Raw genomic sequence first — 22,940 nt, forward strand, 5'->3', positions numbered from 1 at the left:
GTTTTATGTCTCACAGCCGCTGAGAGAGAGAGACAAGCTTGAATGAAGGGGGGAAAGAAAAAGAATCGCGTCAAAGATCGCTAATTGAGAAAGGAGGTCTCACTCCTCACTTTTTTTTTTTTAATTAGATGAAACCTTTCCTCAACAATATTTACATTTTAACATTTATAAAACTAACTTATACATTTTTAACTAACTTATTAACTTATGAATTCTTTGTTCTTTTTAACACAAAGTCATGGCATCATGTAGACTAGAGTTGAAAAAGGTGGCTGAAAATGGCAAAACTTCACTTGAGCTTCCCCCCTCAAAAAAAGTCATACAGTATATATTTTTAATTTTATTTAGAAGTCTTTTTACTTTTTATAGCAATTATTTTGTTCTTACTCTAATATTGAGCAACTTGAGCTGTGGCTGTGGGTATAGTCTAGGTTCTATTTATTTTAATTTTATATAAAATATTTGTTATTTTGTGTTAATTTATTTATTTTCACATTATATTCATGTTCCAATTTACAAATATGTTTTGAAAAAAAATCCTGTTCAATGGAATTTTTTTTTTTTTTTTAAACCCATACATCTCAAAATTTTGGAGCCATAATTGCAATACCGTGATACCGTGAAACCGCGGTATTTTTGCTCACGGTTATCGTACCGTGAAAATCTCATACCGGCACATGCCTAGTCATGAGTAGAGCTGGGAATCTTTGGGCACCTAACGATTGGATTACGATTCAGAGGCTCCGATTCGATTATAAAACGATTATTGATGCACCCCCCTCCTTTGATTATTGATGCACCCCCCTCCTTTTTCTTTTTTTAAATGTTTTGTACATTAATTCCAAAATTGTTCAAAAATCCTCTCAGGCTAAACCAAACTACTATTTCTGTATCAAGTTAACAGATAACAATAAACAAATATACAAAAATAACAGTAAATAAAATACTCCAGTCCCTATTCTGTATCAGCAGCTTTAAACTACATTCAATTAATGTTGTGAATCAACCGTTACAGTTGTTAAAATTGCTCCCATTATTCCATAATTTCACTTCGGTCTACTTTTGACATGTCAAAGTTTTAAAACTGTTTCATCTTTAAAGATAGATTCAAGACAAGATTTTGCCGTTTTAGGAATATTTTAGATAAAAAGTTAATTAGGTTCGCTACAAAAGAGCCTTCTAGAGAAGTCTTCTGCTTTAAGATGGCGGCTGTTTACTAACGCCGGCAAGTCTGTCATTTCACATCTCTGTTCAATAATACATGTTCTAACACCGCCGTCTGTCATTTTGCATCTAGTTCTACATATACAGTATATGATATCTACTGTAGCCGTATGTTTGTAGCAATTAGCAACTGGGCGTTGTTTGTAGCGTCTGTCGGCCGCATTCAGGTATCATTGTTTTTTTTATCTAGCGGCATGAGTTGAACATGATATTTACTCTCGGTCTGTTCCTCATTGCGTCCCAAAGTCCGTGCCCACTGTGTTTTAGTTCCGCTTTACCTGGTATAATTCAATAATCGGAATTTGGATGTTTGTGACTCGTTCTCGAATCTTCCACGGCCGAATCGTGAATAATCTAAGAATCGGAAATTTCGCACGCCTCTAGTCATGAGAATAGATGACCTGTTCTTTCTCGGCACCCAATATACATTTCCCATAATCAGTCATCTCACATACAAGCTTTTTTATTTGTTCTTTTAACTAAATTTCCCTTTCCAGTGTGAAGATACTGATGAAGATGATGCTTATCAGGTTTTGTCAACTCTGAAGAGGATCACAGCTTTTCACAAGTATGAATTTCTTCTTTTGGTTATAATCCGTGTCCCTCTTATATATTTTTTTAAATTAAATTTTTGTTCTTTTTTTTTTTTTTTTTTTTTTTAGTATTTGGCACCAGATTTTTCAAATTGCAAGATCCCTGGTTGCTTCGTTAGTGATTTGTGATGTGTTCCATATTTCAATCAGTCAAGCAAATCTTTAATAATCGTATTTTTTGCATTTGGAAAATAAAGAGCTTTGTAAATTAATTTGGAGCAAAAGATGAACTGATGCCGTATATTGTATGTGCATAACGAGATGCGGCATCCACACTGCTTAAGAGTGTTCTCTTAAAAGGGTTTGCTGATGTCATTACAACATTGTTTCAGCCGTTATATTTTGGTGAAAAAAAAGTGTTTCGGATTCAAACTGACATGATTTTACTCACACTTCAGGGGAATATTTTTCAGCCACCGAATTCTCGGCCAATCGCTCCTGTCCATATTAATGAAGGTGTAAAAGTGTGAGTGAAGTGTCTTCTTTTGACACTTTTTATGATGTCTTGTAGTGCACATGATCTGTCAGGATGGGACTTGTTCACCAGCAACTTTAAGTTGCTCAACACAGGAATAGAGAATGGAGATATGCCTGAGCAGGTAATTTAAAAACTCTTACCAGTAAGCTAAACTGAGCGTGTTCTGTCTGATGTATTTTATTTTTTAAAATTGATTTATTGATTTATCTTTTGAGCAGATAGTTATCCATTCACTACAGTGCACCCACTATGTGATCCTGTGGCACCTGGCCAAGTTATCTGAAGGCAGCTCTCGAAAGGTTAGCTCTAACTCGACTTTCTTCAGTTTACTCCTGTTAGGTGTGACTGTACGGCTAAAACACTTGTCTAACCTTTCAGGATGACATGATTACCTTACGGAAACAGATGAGGGCCTTCTGTATGATGTGTCAGCGGTACCTCACAAATGTTAATACAGCTGTTAAAGAACAGGTGACAATTTAACCTTATATTAATAACCAGTCAGTATTGATGTGAAAAAATAACTACAATTTCTTTTCACTGCAGGCATTCACCATCCTTTGTGACCTCTTGCTCATCTTCAGCCACCAGATGGTGGCTGGAGGTAGGGAACATCTAGAGCCTTTGGTCTATTCCCCTGAAGATTCGCTTCAGTCTGAACTGCTCGCCTTCATCCTAAATCACGTCTTCATAGATCAGGATGATGACACCAATAGCACAGGTACAATTGATTGTTAAGACAGTCCTCTGATACGTACGTTGAGACCTATAATGTATGACCATCAATAACCATAGTAGTGTTATTTATATAATGTACTATGTTCCAGAAGTTGAGTACCAGATTTTTTGGACCATTAGGCGCACTCCATAAATGAAGAAATTTATTTCATACTTAATGCATATTCATATGCACCTGATTAAAATTTAAAGAGCATCAGTGTACTGCATTTGCCATTTGTTAAAATGTTTAACATTATAACTATAGTTTTATTTGTTAATGGATTTGATGATTGTGTGTCTTCAGCTCTTTATTACAGTAGTATAATAGTTTCGCTCCAACAAAATAGGTTCGAGCTCATTAAGTGTGCCTTACTGTCCGAAAAATACGGAATTTATTTCCGTGTCATTTGTTTGGACACATTTTGGTTACAGAAAGGATGGCGTTGACTCTAGAGCTGAAACGAATACTCGAGCAACTCGAGTAACTCGAGTTTAAAAACTGATCCGAGTAATTTTATTCACCTCGATTAATCGTTTATTTTGACAGCTCTAAGCATCACGTTTTGCTAGGACTACTTTTAATGCGGGACAACGCGCTGTCACGTGCGGAGAGGAAGAAGGGGGAAAAAAAAAAAACTTACCGCAGCCGACAGCCGCCACAAATGACGCCGACGTTGCTAAATACTAGCCCGCACAATGCTACATTGGTAACAGATAGCATCTGGTGCGTCTCATAGAGATCACATGTATGTTGAACTAGATACACAGTGAAAGACTAGGCCGCGTCTGGGCAGCGTTAGCAAACAGCCGCCATCTTAAAGCAGTAGAGCGCTAAGCGCTAATAAAGAGCGGTAAGCGCTAATATATAAGATTAACGTTACTGTCACTACTAGCTCACCTTACGTTAGCATTGCGGAGGGCTAGGTTTCAATTAATTAAGACCGCTTTCGATGCGTGGCTAACGTGTCTTTCATACAGGCTTTACACAACATAGCGTTGTGGAGTGATGAGGGTGTCAAATAAAAACTCAATAATGCTAACTATCAATTTTAGCTCAGTAGTCATTGCTGGATAAAACACCAAGTAGCACTAGTCCCTAATGTGCTCCAATACAGCCTGTATCATACATTTATTTTGAACAGTGCAAAAACTCAAAATCCTATCAGGACTTACAGTTTAGACTAACTTAAAACTTAACTAGAACTTAAAAATGGCTTGACACAAATAGATATTTAATTGAAAAACGTGGGAAAAAAATCCTAACTTTTAAGTGATGTGTGTTATCAAGCGTAAAGGCATTTTTAGGTGTGTTTATATATATATATTATATAATATATATATACTTTTTAAAAAAAATAAGATTAAAGGTTTTTTGAGTGAGAGCAGTGAATTAGTCATTTTTTAAAATTCTAGTTACATCTGAGATACAATTGTTGGCTGTTTTTAACAATATACATCAAAAATAAAGACATTGATTGACTGAAAATGATAAAATGTCTTGTTTTCTCATGTATATTTATAATTGCTCTTCACCTAAAAATATATTTGTTTTATCCGATTACTCGATTAATCGATAGAATTTTCAGTCGATTACTCGATTACTAAAATATTCGATAGCTGCAGCCCTAGTTGACTCCAAATGTATCTCGTTGCAATGACCATTGAAATATTGTTTCTGTATCCTATGGTAATACATTCGATCAATAGTCAAGATTTGAAAGGCAAATTTGTTGCATATATGAAAGTGCATGGTGCCCAAAAAGAGAGACTATTGTCTGATAAACTAGAAATGCACCGAAATTAAAATTTAACATAAAATCTGGTTACAGTAATTGCAAAATAAAATGTTTAACTTGTCCCACTAAACATTTAAATAAGAATGTCCGTGTATATGAACTGCTGAAAAGCCAATTCTCCTTTTTGAGGTAAAGTGGGAGTTTTTTTTTTTTTTTTTTCTTCTAATGAAAAGTAGCTTCCCTGCTTTATCAAATTGACGTCTGTTCCTCCGCTCATCGAGCGCATTAGCTGCAGCATAGTCTCACTGGTAAGGGACTTCTTTATTTCCGCATCCAATTAATGCTCTTTAAAACAAGTGTATCAATAACATGCACAGGCTCCGAAAAGACCTCAATGAAATGTGCGCAGACAGACGTTAATAGTTTGGTTTTCATTGTTTTCACTTTGTAGTCTCTTAACTTCTTTGTTTGGAAGACGAGTGAGTTCTGCAATGAATGATCTGATTTGTAGTTAGCTGTTCAAAGGGGGGCAAAAAGAGCGATCATTCTCAACTATTTGTTGGAAGTAGGCCTATACAATATATCGTGTGAACATCGCCATCGTGTGTGGATGCGCAATAGTCACATCGCAGAATGTGCAGTTGTTGTTTCTTTTTTATATGTTTTGTTTTACTTCATAAAAGCAGCAAGTGTGCAGATTCTGGATCCCTTTTATATACAGCAAGCCTAGATAAACGGCATGATATAAATTAGGAATGTCCCCGATCCGATCACGTGATCGGAAATCAGGCAGATTGCGCAATTTTTCAGAGGATCGGAATCAGGTTGAAAGGATCGAGTTTGTAATTTAAAAAAATATACAGGTAGTCAACAAGTTTCGACGTGCTCGACTTGAGACCATTTTGTCTCAAGTTTTTTTTAGTCGCATAAATAGTACCTTATTGAACCTCACAGTATCTTATTTTTCAATTTGCTTCATTAATATGACGTGTTCTGTCCTCACTAAACGTGAAGTTGTTCAGCTTCACTGACAGCAAATAAGGCAATATTGCTTTTTGAAGCTTTTTCTTCCTCCACTTTTGACAATTTGTAAAGCTGTAACCCACATATGTACACGTATGTTCAAAATGACACCCATTTTACCAAAAAAAAAAAAAAAAACACTTGACGCAAAACAATTGTTTAAACATCCATCTAGTCTGCTCAATATGGAAATTTAGTAGATTAAATTAGCCTAATTTAGCTAACAAAAGTCATTTAACTTAAATGCTACGAAAGCTAACGTATTTACAATTCTTATCGCAAATCACTCACACGTAACTCCAGAAACTGCAGCTGTAAACTTAGTTACAAATGCGTACACAAACATATATTAGCGGAAACAACTTACAGCCTAATGTGAGCCAAACCACGTACGTCTGGACCCGGTGACCACCTGTTACATGTTAGTTCTTTCCAATCGTTCCAATATCGTTCAGGCCTATCCCAAACATGGCTATTCAAGTTATGTTGTGAAAATTCTTCTAGTTTTAATATCACAGTACAACATCACAATATGTTGCAAGTCCACCAAAACTCGCAATGATAGTTTTTTTTCAATATTTTTCAGGCCTAGTTGGAAATGTCATCTTTTGCAAGAGTCTATAATACATGCTGTTGCACCATGTACTTGTGTGTTGTTAGGAGCGTTTTGTTGAGGCTCCAAATTGATCTTGCATACAATGCGCAGAGACAACTCACCCTCATTCACCTTCATCAGACATGTTGACCTCTAGTAGCAAGAGACGTGCATGCTACCGTGCTACGTATTTGCTTGCACCAATGTAACTTTCGGTTTCAGTCATGATATGTCGGTGAAAAAGTGTTTCGGACCAAAACAATATTTTTAGTCACATTTCGGCTGCAAATTTCCTGTGCATTTCTACTAAAAACATTCAGCACAAATACTGTTCATTCTTAAATAGCAATATTTTAGTATGAATAAAGCGTAAGTAGCATAGAATCTGATAGATTTATTCCCGTCGTCATCTTTCAGTGCACACATCCAAATAAACTAATTTATTCACGCACGCACTCACTGCCATCCTCAGTTTCACAGGCCCCTACGCCCCAGCGCATTTATCCAAAGTTCAAACGGGCCTCAACGAAGGTCTGAGTTAAGTGGCCTTTAGTTCTTCATGCCTTCTGACTGGCTGGCAGCAGCCATGGCCAGAGGCATTTTGTTTTCAACTTGTATTTGCATCTTATTCTTGTGAAAGTGATATGTACTTCTGCCTTCAAGGAATTTCGCTAAAGAATTAGGGAATGCCTGATTAGATTTTGAAAAGGCCAAGGTCACTGTGACCTCCCCCAGTTTCATCTCTTTCCCATTAATTTCTGAAACGCCTGAAGGAAAGGTCATGACATCTGGAACAAGTGTGAACTCCAGGGCAAAATAAATCATTTGGCTACAATATGAGGACAATCTGGCCTCATAAATGTTTTTATAATTAAAAATGAATTAATAGAAGGTGTTATTTGATTAAATGCATTATATTTATTTAACACTTTGGCCAATATCGGTGTGGGGGATGTTACTTTTGGGGCTTGGTGACTGGCAGAGAAAAAAATCTTGCAAAGTCTAATATTTGGGATGTTTTCTTTCCGTAGATGGGCAACAGGATGATGAAGCAGTGAAGATTGAAGCTTTACATAAGAGGAGAAACCTCTTGGCTGGCTATTGTAAACTGATCATCTATTGTGTTGTAGAAATGAAAACCGGAGCTGACATTTTCAAACAGTACATGAGGGTTAGTTTGCCTCCCCCTCCTCAAACACTTCACGACTATTTTCTCTGCAGTCCACCCAGAAACCTACATTTGTAATCATTTACTATTAGGCCTTTTAGAATGAAGTTTTTTTCTCCCGGTTTGTTTTTACAGTATTACAACGATTACGGTGACATCATCAAGGAAACGATGAGTAAGACCCGGCAAATTGACAAGATTCAGTGTGCCAAAACCCTCATTCTCAGCCTTCAGCAGGTCAGCGCTCTAAATTTTGCTCGTTTCCTTTTAGGCTTTTGATAGCTTTCTATTTGTTGTAGCTGAATACTCAATGTTTCCTTTCTGTTTCTTTTAGCTTTTCAATGAAATGCTGTCAGAGCTGGGACACGGGTTTGATCGCTCCTCCTCTGCTTTCTGCGGAATCAAAGAGTTGGCCCGTCGATTTTCTCTAACCTTCGGCCTTGATCAAGTGAAAACCAGAGATGCCATCGCCATGCTGCACAAGTATGACTTTCTTCATTGAATTTAATGCCTGCTGCTTAAATGACAGTCAAGTAAATATGACTAAAAAGTCCACTTGGAGCTACAATTTTATATTTTTGCTCTTTTCTTGTACTTGTTCATAGGGATGGAATAGAGTTTTCCTTTAAGGATCCAAGTCCCCAAGGGGACGGAGGCCCTCCCCTCAACCTGGCATTCTTAGACATCCTCAGCGAATTCTCCTCGAAGCTGATGAGACAAGACAAGAGGACTGTGTATGTTTGTTTTCTGTTTTGTTGTAGGGTGGAAAGGGTCAGAGTAACAGCTGTTTCAACAAACTATTATTATTAACACTTTAAAGCAGGGGTCCCCAACCTTTTTTGCACCACGGAGCGGTGTGATTTGGGTCTTTTTTTCACAGACCGATGTTCTGTCAAATTTTTCACCCTTATAAAATTTTGCTCCCAAAGCTGTTGTGGCGGTAAAAAAAAGCCCTCTTTTATATTCAGTTGGCCTCTCAATGTTATCCAACGGTGCTAAAAAACTATTTACATGATAAACATACATGTGCAACATGAAAATGGCGTAAATTAATGCTTAATGACACGGCGAAGTCGTTAAGTGAGAGAGCTGCGAGCAGATGTTGTGTCCAGTTAACATGGCAAACGTAAGTTAATATTCCTTTCTTTAAAGAAAGTTTTTAGTGTGTACTTTAGAATCGTTGCATTCGCGGTCATTTTTAACGTTGCGCGCATGCCAATTTTGTCAGAACACTGGCAATCTGCGGCAGAAAAATACAGCAAATATAAAATGACATTTGTTTTTAGCCCCGTCGTGTTAAGTGCAGGGAAAATACAACTCACCCGCTGAATCAGTGGGAGGCCTGAACTTGTTTCATTGAGACGAGATGGTCCCGAGATGGGAGAGTGAGAGAAGCTAGCTTCACAATGATACGATGTTGGAAATTGTAGCACAGTTTTCAGTACGCTCCTAGCGATGTCAGGATATTCCGAAATGACTTTAATCAAGAACCTCGGGTTGTTGTCTCAAATGTACGTTTGAGGTCGCCGTGATCACTACAAGCTGATATTTCTGTTGCACAGACATGCTCGATTCACTCGGTTCATGAATCCACTCCTTCGCAGTTCGTGGGTCTTTAGTGATTGGGAAGTAGCATAGATTTTGTTTTCTTCGAGGTTGTCTGCTCATTTTCTGGCTCGTCAGGTGCCCTTTTCCCCGAAAAAATCTGTCTCAAGACGTCTGTTTTTCAGTCATTCTAGTGTGAGGGCTAATTCTTTCCGGGAACAAATGTGATGCGCCCGCCCTATCTCATATGTTATTATCGAGGCCAAGTGCACATAGATATACAAAACAAGATGTACTGCTAACAGTCCAATCAATGCATTTCTATGACAACCTCCTATCCTGTAGTTGTATATCTAACGTAGACAGGGATATTAGTGTGTTAAGCGGCACAGGCCAAAGTCAATCGGCCAGAATGCAGTCATTGATCAATTATTTATTTCTGCGCGACCCGGTACCAAATGCGTCACGGACCGGTACCGGTCCGCGGCCCGGTCATTTGGGAACCCTGCTTTAAAGGGCATGTGACTATTTTTGCTTAAAAAAATATATATATAGCCTCATGAAGAACCGGCGTCCACATACTTGGACATCACTATTTGGGTTATATAGGACACAATATTAATTTTTCTATAGAAGTTTGCCCAACAAACAGCCTGCATGACCCAAAATGTGATGTCCATATAATGTATATAGACGCCAGGTCTGTTATAATAGTCTTTTTTTGTTATTACAGGTAATAAATATTGTATTTCTTCATTTTATGATTACATGATTTTTTTTATTTTTTATACGGTATATATTTTTTTAAAATATTAAATTTGTATATATTTTTTAAAACTTATAGTAATAAATTGATAAAATGTTAATCTAAACAACATTAGTAAAAATGAAAAAAAAAAATTTAAATATACTCAGGTCAGGTCATCGGCCCCAAATAATACTAATTATTGATATTAATAAAAATAAGTTTCAAATTTCATAGTGTTTAAGTCCTTGTCTGCTATTGACAAGGATTGACGTCCAATTGATTTAAACTGGAAAAACTGGCTGTAAATGCACATCTTTCAGTGCCATTGACAGCACTAAACGTCTTGTCTATTTGGACTGGAAGGGGTGGCAACGTTCATCATCAGTGTTCAAACTCTCCTTTTAAATCCGCGGATAGAAAGACTGTAGTTCTTATAAGTATAACACCATTTACCATTTAATAGATAGACATTATTATGAGTTCAAATAATTTGATATTGAAACCCCTCTTGATGTTTTCGTTTTCGTTTCTTAAAACTAGTTTAACTATTAGGTCGCCATTGTTGGTGACGTCGCAGGGTGGTGACGTCACATGGTCACGCTGCCGGGCTTCCAGAGTATGACTCTAGCGACGTTAACATGTAATCTGTTCAACCCTTTCAATTTGAACCTGAGAGGAACATTAATGAGCAAGACAGCACTGTCGATATTTCACAAAACGAGCAGCCAAAGCAAAATGAACAGGAAAGACGGGATGAGACGAGACGAGAGTAGGAAAAAAAACGGTGTTCTGCCAAAATGTACTTCACTGGCAAAACGTCTTAAAAGAGGCGAATTTGACATTTGAAACTACTACCCTGCGCTTTCAGCTTGTTTTGTTTAGATGCATGCAGACGGAACATACTAAAGATGCCTTAAGAAAATACTTAAACATTGCAATATCAAATAAGGGTTGTTTAAATATGCTACGTCACTATAATGGTCAACAGACCAACAATCTGCTTTATAGCTACTACAAGAAAAACACAATGCTTAAAAGTATGAGAAGGAAACGCATGCAAAAAGTATTTTGAGGCAATAAAAAGTTAAGAAAAGACTACATAAAAACACAAATAACCGATGAGTGCATGTGTTAGACGTCTCGCCTCGTAGAAGGAATTGCAGTCACCCCGTAGTGTTTGTCGAGTAACAGTGACAATCTACGTCATCACCCCGAGCATCCATTGCGCTTATAAAACATGGCGCCTTCTGTAGGTTAAAACATGTACTACGTATTAAAAAATGTTTAAATCAATGGCAATACTTTGTGTTTTTAATGACATATTTTGATAAAAGAGAACAATTGTGGCTTATTAGAGTCTTTAAGTCCGAGGTTCCCCTTAAAAAGAAAAACCTTGTTTGGAATATTGGTCTTTATTTTTGTGGTCTAATCAATAGAGGCGTGCGAAATTTCTGATTCTTAAATTATTCGCGATTCGGCCGTGGAAGATTCGAGAACGATTCACAAACATCCAAATTCCGGTTATTGAATTATACCAGTTAAAACGGAAGTAAAACACAGCGCGGTCTTTGGGACGCAATGAGGAACGGACCGAGAGTAAATATCATGTTCAACTCATTCCGCTAGATAAAATAACAATCATACCTCACTGCGGCTGACAGCTGCTACAAACAACGCCGAGTTGCTAGTTGCTACAAACATACGGCTACAGTAGATATCATATATATGTAGAACTAGATGCAAAATGACAGACGAAGGCGGTGTTAGAACATGTATTATTGAACCGAGATGCAAAATGACTTTCCGGCGTTAGTAAACAGCCGCCATCTTAAAGCAGTACTAAATCAGTGACTTATCGAGAAGGCTCAGTTGTAGTGAACCTAATTAACTTTTTATCTAAAATACTCCTAAATCGGCAGAATCTTGTCTTGAATCTATCTTTGATTGATGAAATAGTTTTACAACTTTGACAAAAGTGATTCACAACATTAAATTAATTGAATGTAGTTTAAAGCTGCTGATAAAGAATGGGGACTGGAGTATTTTATTTACTGTTATTTTTGTATATTTGTTTACTGTTATATGCTAACTTTATACTGAAATAGTAGTTTGGTTTAGCCTGAAAGGATTTTTGAACAATTTTAGAACTAATGTACAAAACATTTAAAAAAAAAAAAAAAAAAAAAGGGCGGGGTGCATCAATAATCGTTTTATAATTGAATCGGAGCCTCAGAATTGTAATCGTAATCGAATCGTTAGGTGCCCAAAGATTCCCAGCTCTACTAATCAATATCACCTTCCCATTTCTCCACAGCCACATGTACTTGGAGCGTTTCATGACGTTCCAGATGGCACTGCAAAGAGAGGACTGCTGGCTCCCCCTCATTTCATACAGGAATTCCCTACAGGCTGGTGGTGATGACGACACCATGTCTGTGATGAGTGGCTACTCCAGCAGAGGCTCCTCGGTTCGTTCGAAAAAGTCCAAGGCTCCCGCTGCTACAACCGGAACGTCTGCAGCAAAGAGGAAGCTGCCAGAAGGTAGCAAAAATTCCGGAATTCATTTCATCATTAATCTTTAAGCACTGATTACCCTACACTGTTTACAACAAAAACAAGTGTCTATAAACACTCCAGTAATTTATGATCGTGGCACAGATTTATACATGGCTGCAATAATACAGTCAAAGCCCAAAAATGTTTTCCAACTGTTCCCACGCGTTCCAAGAATGTTGGCGCAAGCAGACGTGCTGAATGGCAAAGAGATAAAACAGCAGATGGTGGAAGCTTTCTAACGATCACTATTTCCACATCATTTCATCAACAAAAAGAAAATGAGATTCAGAGCTGATCAACTAAGGCGGTGACTGTCGTCAAGTTGCTGTAGTCATCAATTTTGATTGATTAGTTTGCAAAAACATACAGCCATTTGTGCAATGTTGAGTTTAAATAGTGATTACTACTTGTCTGACAATTTGGTCCTTCCGTTACAGAGGAAAGCAGTAGCAGTGAGGTGTGGCAGCAGAGCATTCAGACCCCAGTCATGTTGCCATCCCCCCACCTCACCTCCACTGCCATGCGAGACCCAAAAAGAGGTCGTGATGATAGCTACATGGGTGTCTACGCGCTCCCACACGACCAGCCACAGCCCCACCAACACCCACAACAACATCACCAACAGACACCTCAGCATCACCAGACCCCCATGGATTACAAGTATGGAAATCCATTTATTTTTGTTTTATGTTATTGTTTTCTGCATATCTGACCAGTGAGACATTGAAATGGCTTTTCTTGCTATGTTTTTTGTGGAATACAAAATGATTGCAAAGAGAAATTTTGAAAAAGTCAGTTTTTAGCGAGTGCTTGAGAAATAGCCAAAAAGTGACAATATGTTGAGAAATAATACCTGTTATGCCATATTTTAGACATCTGCAAATGCAAGAGCGAGGGACAATGTGACGTGTCGTAGTGCACTGCTGCCAAAGTGCTCCAATATGGGAAAATTAGTCTACTATGACAAGCTACTGTTGGCAACCATTGAGAAAATATGTATCACTACCACTGTACCACTAAAAAAATGTATTTAAAAAAGGCTGATTGCACTGAAGGCAGATTTGAAATCGGCAACCAAAAATTGTATCAAGTCAGGTGAAAAGTCTCATTCAGCTGAAAAGGAAAATAAAACTTGTTGACCAGTGTTATTAACAACTGTTTTTGTAGTTCATTAATCATTTTGAGACATTGACTAATTTTTTTTCAAATCCTGTTTTTTTTTCTCAAATCCTCTTAATATTAAATATTTTTATTAATTCATATTTAAATTTTAAAAAAAAATCATACATTTGTTAAACATATCTTTAAGAAAAAGGAGGGAAAAAATAGTAAATATCTTTTATTTATCTTATTTTTTCCAAATAATACTTTGAATACAAAAAAGAAAAAAGGCAATTCTGTTTTTTAAGTTATTCTTTATTTATTAATAGAGGTGTACCGATCGCATATTTTTGAACCCGAGTCTTAGTCACTTGATTTTGAGAATCTGCCGGTACCGAGTCCCGATCCAATACCAGGAAAAAGTTTTTTTTTTTAAAAAAAAAAGCAAAAGTACCAAACATGTTACAGTACAGTACTGTTTACAGTACTTCCACTTTCTCTTTTTCCGGGATGTTATGCAGTATAAAATATTGATATTTTTGTTTCTTTTGGCAAGGCCATTGTATTTATGGATTATTTTGTTACATTTTAGCTTAAAAAAAAAGTACAGAAGTGTACTGCTCAAACAGTGTGTTTCCTTGTGCACTGCCTGACAACCAACTAACATTTAATGCCCTCCAATAAAACACAAGGTTTGGTCTCTTCTTGTTTTTATATGAAGTCATACGTTTAAGTTTGTCAAAGAAACAAAGGGGCCGTTGTCATGGTGACACTTAAAGAATACGACAAATTTCATGTTTGCATTCACATGATTCCGTCTCCGTTCGAACAATGTAGCAATTCTGCGTGAAAACAATGCCAGGCCCTAGGGGGCAGTGCAGTTTTACAAGGCAACAGCCAATGATGCACTTCCTTGACAACAACCTCCTCAGCCAGGGAGACAACATACCTTCCCACTTAAAGCAATAGCATCCTTTAATTTTTTTCTTTTGCTTCAAAAGACACAAAAACAGGAACATAAAATATATTTGAATTAAAAATACTATAAAAACAGTAAATTAAAGCCGATGTTTGCCGTTTGAATATTTACTAGCAGCGACTGCGCATGCCCAAAGTGACGTGAGCGAGAGCGTTCCATTCATATGGTTGCGGAGAAATCCTTGCAATCGAGTCGTTCCGCTTTGGAGGCCGGAATCAAAAGTTTGCGTCTTTGTCTTCCTTTTTCGTTGTCACCATGTTAAGGCGAGGCCATTCCGCAACACCGGTTTTGCGTCTTGGTGTTGCAGTTTCACCATGTAAACGGCCCAAAAACGTGCATGGTTTAAACACAACTGCACAATACATGCTGGTATACAAATACCGTGTAGACACCACACTTCACTTGAGCTACAAGCTATAAGTATAGGTTAGCTTCCATACAGCACGACTTACTAACAAATTTCGTTCATATAGCTTTTCCCACATTAAAACACTTACCGGTATACTGCATATTAACAGGTTGGTATAGCTGTAAAATACTTAAGGGCAGCTTACATGGCGACTCTGGGACGCGAAGACGCAATGACTATGTTGCGGAGTGGCCTCGCGTTCGTATGGTGTCAGTGAAGAGTGAAGGCAAAGACGCAAACCTTGGAATCCTGCCTCCAAATTGGAAGAATTCGATTGGGGGGGTTTGAGGGGGGGCTTACTCTGCATGCCAGGGCCGGCCCAGGCCATTTGGGGGCCCTAAGCAAAATAATGCCAAGGGGCCCATATTTTTGGCCCACCATTTCGTCACAGTGTACTGTGAAACCCATACGTGCAATCCAACCCATACGTCTATATTTTGTATATTAATCAGATTTTGTTGCACTGCATATTTCAAACTTCTCACCCCAAATGATTGTCAGTACTTACAGTAGATGGCGCCAAACCGTTTTCCAAAAGAGGAAAAGAAAGAAGTTAATGAAGAACTTTTATTTTTTTAAGCTTGGAATCAAGTATCAAACTCACAAAAGTCAAATAAAGCAAACTGTAGTAAACGGATGTTTGCATAGATAAACGGCAACGCGCGCCACACTATTCACGATGCTCTATTAACAATGTATAAAATGAGGTTGCCAGATTGGGGGCCCCCGAGTAGTCAGGGGCCCTAAGCAGCTGCATAGTCTGCGTACAGGCTGGGCCGGCCTTGCTGCATGCATATCAAAGCTCCCGTGGCACGCAACCGCGCCGATACCATCAGCACTCGTACACGTTACATTGGGCATGCGCAGCGGTGCTACTAAACATTAAAAACAGCAAATATGACGTAACGTCGGCTTTAATTTACTGGTTTTATAATATTTTTAATTTAAATATGTTGAATGTTTCCATTTTCGTGCCTTTTTCAACAAAAGAAAATGCCATTGCTTGGAGTGGGCGGGCATGTTGTCTTCCGGGCTGAGGAGGTCAAAGTGCATCATTCGCTGTCGCCTCTGCACTGCCCCTAGGGCCTGGCATGAATACTACATCATTTTCATGCAGAATTGCGACATTGTTCGAATGGAGACGGAACCATATAAATGCAAACATGAAATTTTTCGTCTTCTCAGAGTGTCACCATGTAAACAGCCCCTTAGACATATAGTTTCCTAGGCAGAAAGGTAACATAAAGCACTCAGTAGCGTCAATGTGACCGACTGTGTACTGAGCAAGTGAAAGCCTGCGTTCCAAACTGCGTCACACGATGAAAGCAATGAATTATTATGACCAGAAGGTGGCAATAACATACTGTAAAATGTCAATAGGCTCTTAACACTGAAGGGCCTAGCCAGCACACTGTTTTGTTTTTGATTTAATGTGATTTTTAGTATTTTCATGTGACGTAAAGCACTTTGAATTACCTTGTGTTGAATTGTGCTATATAAATAAATTTGCCTTGCCTAAATTAAAAAAAAAAAAAACACGGAAATTTGTAGTTTTAACTTTATTTTTAAAAAAATATACTTTAAATATGAAAAAAAGGAAAACAGGAAAAATGTTAAGAGTTAGGTAATATTTATATGACAACTTTTCTTAGCATGTGATTTTTGGTTCCAATGCACATTTTCAGAAAAGATGTAAAGCTTAAAATGTCATTTATGTACAATATGAGCAGATTAGTTGTCTATAGTAATTTGTATAAGCCCTAGTGAACAGCAGCAACTAACTGACGTCATTGATTTTAGTTCGCAAGTGACGTGGATGCTGGCCCAGAGACAGCAAGAAGAGGCACGTCAGCAGCAGGAAAGAGCCATGAACTACGTCAAGCTCAGGACCAATCTGCAGCACGCCATGTAAGAATTCCACCATGTGGTATGTCCAGGTGATTTATCGTCTCTAAAGCCTGTGTATTGGTTCACTTGTGCAGTCGTCGCGGCACCGGCCTCATGGAGGAAGACGAAGAGCCAATTGTGGAAGATGTGATGATGTCATCCGAGGGTCGTATGGATGACCTCAATGAAGGCATGGACTTTGATACAATGGACATTGACCTGGTAAGAACCATTTGCCATTAAGCTGTTCACTGTCATTATTGTGCAAAACTGTAAGAGCTACAAAGCTGATTGGAGGTCACTGGGGTGCTGGTGATTGAGCAACGACATTTTTGTTATTTTTCCCCATCATCTGCTTCAATTTATCATCGTGCGGTCTTAAATTTTAATGCCGCATTTAACACTCGTAAATCTTAGCATCCCAAACAACATGCCCATTTTCCTTTGGCAGCTGCTTTCCCAAACATTACCATTGCATTTATTTCATCACCGCTCGTTCCAGCAGACATCTTTCTTTGCTTCGGACGTCGCGAGAGGTTTAGTGAAATCCTCAAAGCTCTGTTTGACTTTGAGGATCCAGTCAGTCATAGGAGACTGATTTGTTAGGCCTGCAACAATTATTTCAGAGCATCTTGTGTTGATTTTTCAATGGCGTTTCCAAATGGGAAATGAAAGAAGAAGAAAAAACTGTATTCATCAAAAGTTTTGTTTTGGCGAAGTCTAAAAGGACCTCTGTGTTTTGTTTAATGAAACATCATGTTGACAGTGCGTCGCAACATCATGACCAATTTATTTGACAATTTACACCCGCTCCACAGAACCATGCATGATGAGTGTAAAACCAGAACTAAATGTAATCTCAAACATATGTTTGACTGCATACCAAACGTCAAGTTGATTTTACTAGAAAAGTTTCGACAGCACATTACTCGAGTCATTCCATCCATTTCCCTTATTAAGATACATAAACTGATCAGAAATGTTTTTTTTCTTCTTCTTCTTTTAACTCTAGCCCCCATCTAAAAATCGCCGTGAGAGGTCCGAGCTCAAACCGGACTACTTTGACCCAGCCTCTATTATGGATGAGTCGGTAAGAATGAGTTCCACGTGTGACATTTTGCATGTTGACAAACAAGTCTCCAACCGCTCAAACACAAAACTTAAGCCACGCTTCATTTGAGTTGCTGACACAAAAGCTTACAAAACGTCCTTTGTACGCCTTGAGCTAGCCGAGCCGTGTGTACTGGAGCCAAATTCCTTTCCCCTTGGCCTTGAAATTCAGGTCAGACACGAAGTCCTGAACATTGTTTATCAGCGCACTGCGTCAAATCCAAATGATTGATGGCTAACATTTCTCATCGTTTGATATTTATTGATCTGTAAAACCGTGTGCTACAGATTCCTCTTTGCAAACTTAACATGTCGTAAATCTGAAAAGCTGTTTATGAAACCTATGCTTAAAGGAGTTCAAACGAAGTTAATTTTTGGATTTTATGTCTGTGCCGTGTTCATTATTAGTGAAATAATTAAAACAGCCACTGTTATCGAGGTTATAGCTTTGCAGCGTAGACGAGCCAAATGTTTTACTCAAGTAAGAGCGACGTTACTTCAAAATATCACTATAAAGTAATCATTCATTCATTTTCCGAGCCACTTAGTCATCCAAAAAATTGACTCCAGTATTTGGTTAAGATACTCAAGTAACTAGTAACATTGTCAGTAACTGCTTACAATATCAGATTTTTTATTTTTCTAAACAGTTGCATAGATTTGACTATTAGTTGAAGAGACAGCTCCTATAGACTTTGCGCCCAAGCTTCCCGTAGGTGGAAGCAGGACGAAAGTTTTAATGCATACAAGCAGGCAGGAGTGTCTCAAAAAGTGATTTGGTCGACAATTCAAGCTAATTATTATGCATGCATGTGCTTTGAAATGTGGAATGAAATGAAATGAATCGAAAAAATTAGTGTAAGTTTAGCTAGAAGTATTTATGTAATTTGAATGATAGCTTCCCGGTTTTTTTGCTTTTAACCAAGAATGTAGACTGTTTTACGTTCATATCTATAGAAATTCCGGGATTTACGCATTTATTTACAAGAATTTTCGACTTTAAAAGCTCTTTGTTTTGTGATGGCCACCATTTCGGATTTTGTATCCATACACGATAGCGCAACTTTACATTCAAATACTGTAATCAGATAATTTTCAGCCAGTTGCCCGTTTTGTTTTGTTTTGTTTTTTTTTTGGCAAAAAACTAGTGAGTTGGACATTTCTGCATCCATACAAAAAAAAATTGGCTTCTACGTGTTTTATTTTATTTAACATTTGAATCTAAAAACGACAAGGGCCAGATTGCTGGCTTGGCGTGCTGAGGCAATAGTGACATCAAAATTCAACCTCAATAAGTTTTGATTGTATACAGAAATTTGCAAAATTTGTTTTTGTTGAGTAAAATTAAGATGATTCCGCATGTTTTCCTCAAGTATTAAGTTTGTGATGTGAAAATTGAATGATTTGTTAGCTGTTGAAAACGTATGTCAAAATTGCGCTAAATAAAAAAAATATCACGTTCCTATTTCAGGCAAAAACATAATGTTAAATATTGCTATTGATCCTAAAAATGTAGGTGATTATCTCTGTATTTGGTTATATATGTGTATCTAGCGTAACATGTGAGAGTTTTATAGCCATTTTGTTTTGTTATGCTTATATAAAAAAAGAATTATTCGGGATTTCATTTGGGTACAACTTTGAATTTTTTGCTGCAGCTGCTCATGGAGACTCATATGCCCAAGGGAGGTGCTTGTTTTGGTTTTAGGTCGCTAGCGGCTAATTTAAAATTTTGCAATTGCATAAAAACATGATTGGAACAACCCTAGTTACGTCTGATAAAATTCAGTCATGCGATTATTGTTGCGACGTCTCATTGGTGAAACTGGTAGACACATTCTGGGCATCTATGGCAAAAGTGGAGTAAAATAAAGAGGAAAAATGTAACGACTATAGCGTAGCCTAAAGTAGCGGAGTAAGAGTAGTGTTTCTTCACAAATTTACTGAAGTAAAAATACGGCGTGGTAAAACTACTCTTAGAAGTATTTTTTTCTCAAAACTTACTCAAATGAATGTAACGGAGTAAATGTAACACATTACTACCCACCTCTGGTTATTGCTCATGTCACATTCAAGAAACTTGAAGATAACCAGAATATTAGACACTGCTCCTGTTATAAAATGAAATTATTAATTAATAATAATTTTTTTTTTTTTTTTTTGTCCCTGAACAGCTGACAACATTGTCAGCCCTTCTTTCATTTTTCACGTGGTCTGAGTAAAGCATTTTTTTTCTCTTCTAGGTCCTGGGAGTGTCTATGTTTTAAACTAATATCCAAAATGATTTTGAAGCTGGGACACGACAAGAGGAGCTTTGTATTTAAAGAGAATTTTAGATGCGAAAACAAGTGTGTTTTCTGTAAGAAAAAGCAAAAATTACAAAAAAAAAAGTTTTGGCTTGTACTCCACGTGGACCAATGATGACCCACACTCAGTGTTGCTTGCTCAGAGAGGACTTCAAATATATACTTTTATAATCTTGCTTAAGATCTTCCTGTTCCAAAATAGTGAAACAGGCCACTTCCAAACCTTATGAAAGACGATACTTGTCTGAAGAAAAATCCATAATCGCGTTTTCCCTCTTTCATTTCCTTTTGTTTCTTTTCTTTCCCAGCAGGGACGGATTGGTGTGTTTTTAACTTAAGAAACATTCAGTTTTTTTTGTCTAACCCTTTTTACAATTGTAGTAAGTTTCCGGGTGTGATGTAGTAATTTATAAACAGACTGTAGTAGCTTGCCTGTACCGTGTTTAGCCAAGTGGATGGATCGATGGATGAATGGTTTGAGGTCTGTCTTTCCATTCTTGTACTTTCTTTCCCCTCCTCTCTCTTAAGTTCATCTTCCCGCTTTGAGCTCCTAATAACCACTGGTGGTTAAGATTGTGAGATGTCATGTAGAATCAGTCCCGATCCTTGTTTTTGCTGTGAAGAGTTCCACAGTCCAGTAGTAGTAAGTCTTTGAGCTTACCCCGAGCTTTGGAGCACTCCTTAAGCGCCGTCTGCGAAGAGAATCGTTCCCATAAACATCAAGTACGCCAGTCCAACCAATTTTTTTTTTTTCCTTCTCTTAATCTAGCAGCATCATGTCAAAAATGGGTATCTCTACATTTTAAATAAAAAATATATATGAATTGGTGCTGATTTTTATATATGTGCTTTGGTTTGCTTATTTCAACCTTCACAAATGAAAGAAATGTGTAAGAACCTGAAAAAAAAAATGAAAGCGTGTAAATCCATGCGGCGAGAAAGGTTTTTAGATTTGTATTTTTACGTTTTGATTTGGTTTCTTTTGTCTCGACGATGTCTTCGGGTTTTTACCTTCTTTCCTAATGTGTAAATTAGTTTGGATAAAATGAATGAAATTCAGCTTTAAGAGTTTCTCTGCTTGAGTCCTGTCACGATAATACTTAGATTTCAAATGTTAATAAACGGAAGGTTGTCGTTCAGAAATTACTGAAGTGATTCAGCAGCGCTGTGGCAGCTAGACAAAGCTTAGATTTTGACATATACTATTTGTCACACACGATTTGAATGAACTGTTTTGTCTACTGAGTTTTTTGTTTGGTTTTGTTTTTTTTGTAGTCATTCCATGCTAAAGCCTTAAACATGCTTCTTCTCTCACGCTAATCTTCCATGTCAGCAGATTGCTCTTGTTTAAAGCTGGATAATTGGCTTCTTAGAACATGAAACATGAGGTGGTCAAATGTAATGTGATCAAGTAGTCTATATGTGTTTTGCCTAATTATTTTATGTAAGTAAAAAGAAAATTCTTTTAAGGAAAAAGTACTGTTTATTGTTTGTTGCTTACCACTACATTGGTATAAATCCTTATTAGATATCGTGTATATATTCAACTTTTAATTTCTTTCATTTTGGCCATTTTGTGTTCTGCACTCTTTGCCTACACCCTGAGTTGTCTATTCTCCCACCCTCTTTCAGTCACTCTGTTTTCTGATTTGTACTTGTCTGGAGACAGTAACTTTTGAATAAAAATCAACACACACAATTTCATCTGTGGGAAATATTTACTCAATTTGCTCTTCTGAATTCCCAAATCACGAATGGCCTGTCTCAATTGCCTGAAAGTTGAACTTCGTTTGATCTGCTCGGTATCAACTGGCTGGGATTTCTTTTTCAACCACTTGAATGGCTAATCATGAATTTTGAACATTAAATCTGCCTATATTGAAAAATGTTTATAACTGGCCCTAAAGTATGTTAAAAAATGTTCTTAAAATGTTTTGTATGTCTTTTACACTTGTTACAGTGATGGCCAAAAGTATTGGCACCCTGCAATTCTGTCAGATAATGTTCAATTTCTCCCAGAAAATGATTGCAATTACAAATGCTTTGGTTGTAATATCTTCATTTATTTTGCTTGTAATGAAAAAACACGAAAGAGAATGGGGGGAAAAAATCAATATCATTTTACACAAAACTCCAAAAATGGGCAGGACAAATATTGGCACCCTTTGAAAAATCATATGATGCTACTCTAATTTGTGTAATTATCAGCACCTGTTACTTACATGTGGCACATAACAGGTGGTGGCAATAATTGAATCACACTTGCAGCCCGGTAAAATGGATTGAAGTTCTCAACCTCTGTCTGTGTGTGTACCACATTGAGCATGGAGAAAAGAAAGAAGACCAAAGAACTGACTGAGGACTTGAGAAGCAAAATTGTGGCGAAGCATTGGCAAGTCTGAAGACTTTCAACACATTTTGCAGCATAATGTAGGGCCCAGTGTGAGAAAGCTGTGTCTCCCTCAGAGGTCATGAGTCTTCCAGCAGGACAATGACCCAAAACACACTTCAAAAAGCACTAGAAAATGGTATTCTAAAGTAGCCAGCAATGAGTCCAGACCCGAATCCCATAGAACACCTGAAACGCCAAATTAAATCATTATCATTTTACACAAAACTCCAAAAATGGGCAGGACAAAAGTATTGGCACACACAGCCTAATACCACATCCTTTAGACAAAAACACTGCAAACAACAGCTTCCGGTATCCATCAATGAGATTCTTACGATGCTCTGCTGGAATTTTAGACCATTCTTTTTTG

The 22,940-nt window shown here is 37.5% G+C and overlaps 1 protein-coding gene across 1 annotated transcript in view; it reads left to right on the top strand.

Moving 5' to 3' along the window:
- Nucleotides 1–21,020, top strand: part of stag2b (STAG2 cohesin complex component b) — a 37,122-nt gene extending 16,102 nt beyond the window's left edge. Inside the window, exons 20-34 of the mRNA XM_057849730.1 lie at nt 1,722–1,792; nt 2,329–2,416; nt 2,514–2,594; nt 2,674–2,766; nt 2,842–3,016; nt 7,401–7,540; nt 7,673–7,774; nt 7,872–8,020; nt 8,143–8,271; nt 12,145–12,371; nt 12,824–13,046; nt 16,676–16,783; nt 16,858–16,984; nt 17,775–17,852; nt 20,116–21,020. Of these exons, the coding sequence (XP_057705713.1) occupies nt 1,722–1,792; nt 2,329–2,416; nt 2,514–2,594; nt 2,674–2,766; nt 2,842–3,016; nt 7,401–7,540; nt 7,673–7,774; nt 7,872–8,020; nt 8,143–8,271; nt 12,145–12,371; nt 12,824–13,046; nt 16,676–16,783; nt 16,858–16,984; nt 17,775–17,852; nt 20,116–20,139 (1,815 nt within the window). The 3' untranslated portion in view covers nt 20,140–21,020. The remainder of the gene's footprint in view (nt 1–1,721; nt 1,793–2,328; nt 2,417–2,513; nt 2,595–2,673; nt 2,767–2,841; nt 3,017–7,400; nt 7,541–7,672; nt 7,775–7,871; nt 8,021–8,142; nt 8,272–12,144; nt 12,372–12,823; nt 13,047–16,675; nt 16,784–16,857; nt 16,985–17,774; nt 17,853–20,115) is intronic.
- The last annotated feature ends 1,920 nt before the right edge of the window (nt 21,021–22,940 follow it).

Source organism: Corythoichthys intestinalis, chromosome 11 (assembly GCF_030265065.1).
Source record: "Corythoichthys intestinalis isolate RoL2023-P3 chromosome 11, ASM3026506v1, whole genome shotgun sequence".
Taxonomy (NCBI): domain Eukaryota; kingdom Metazoa; phylum Chordata; class Actinopteri; order Syngnathiformes; family Syngnathidae; genus Corythoichthys; species Corythoichthys intestinalis.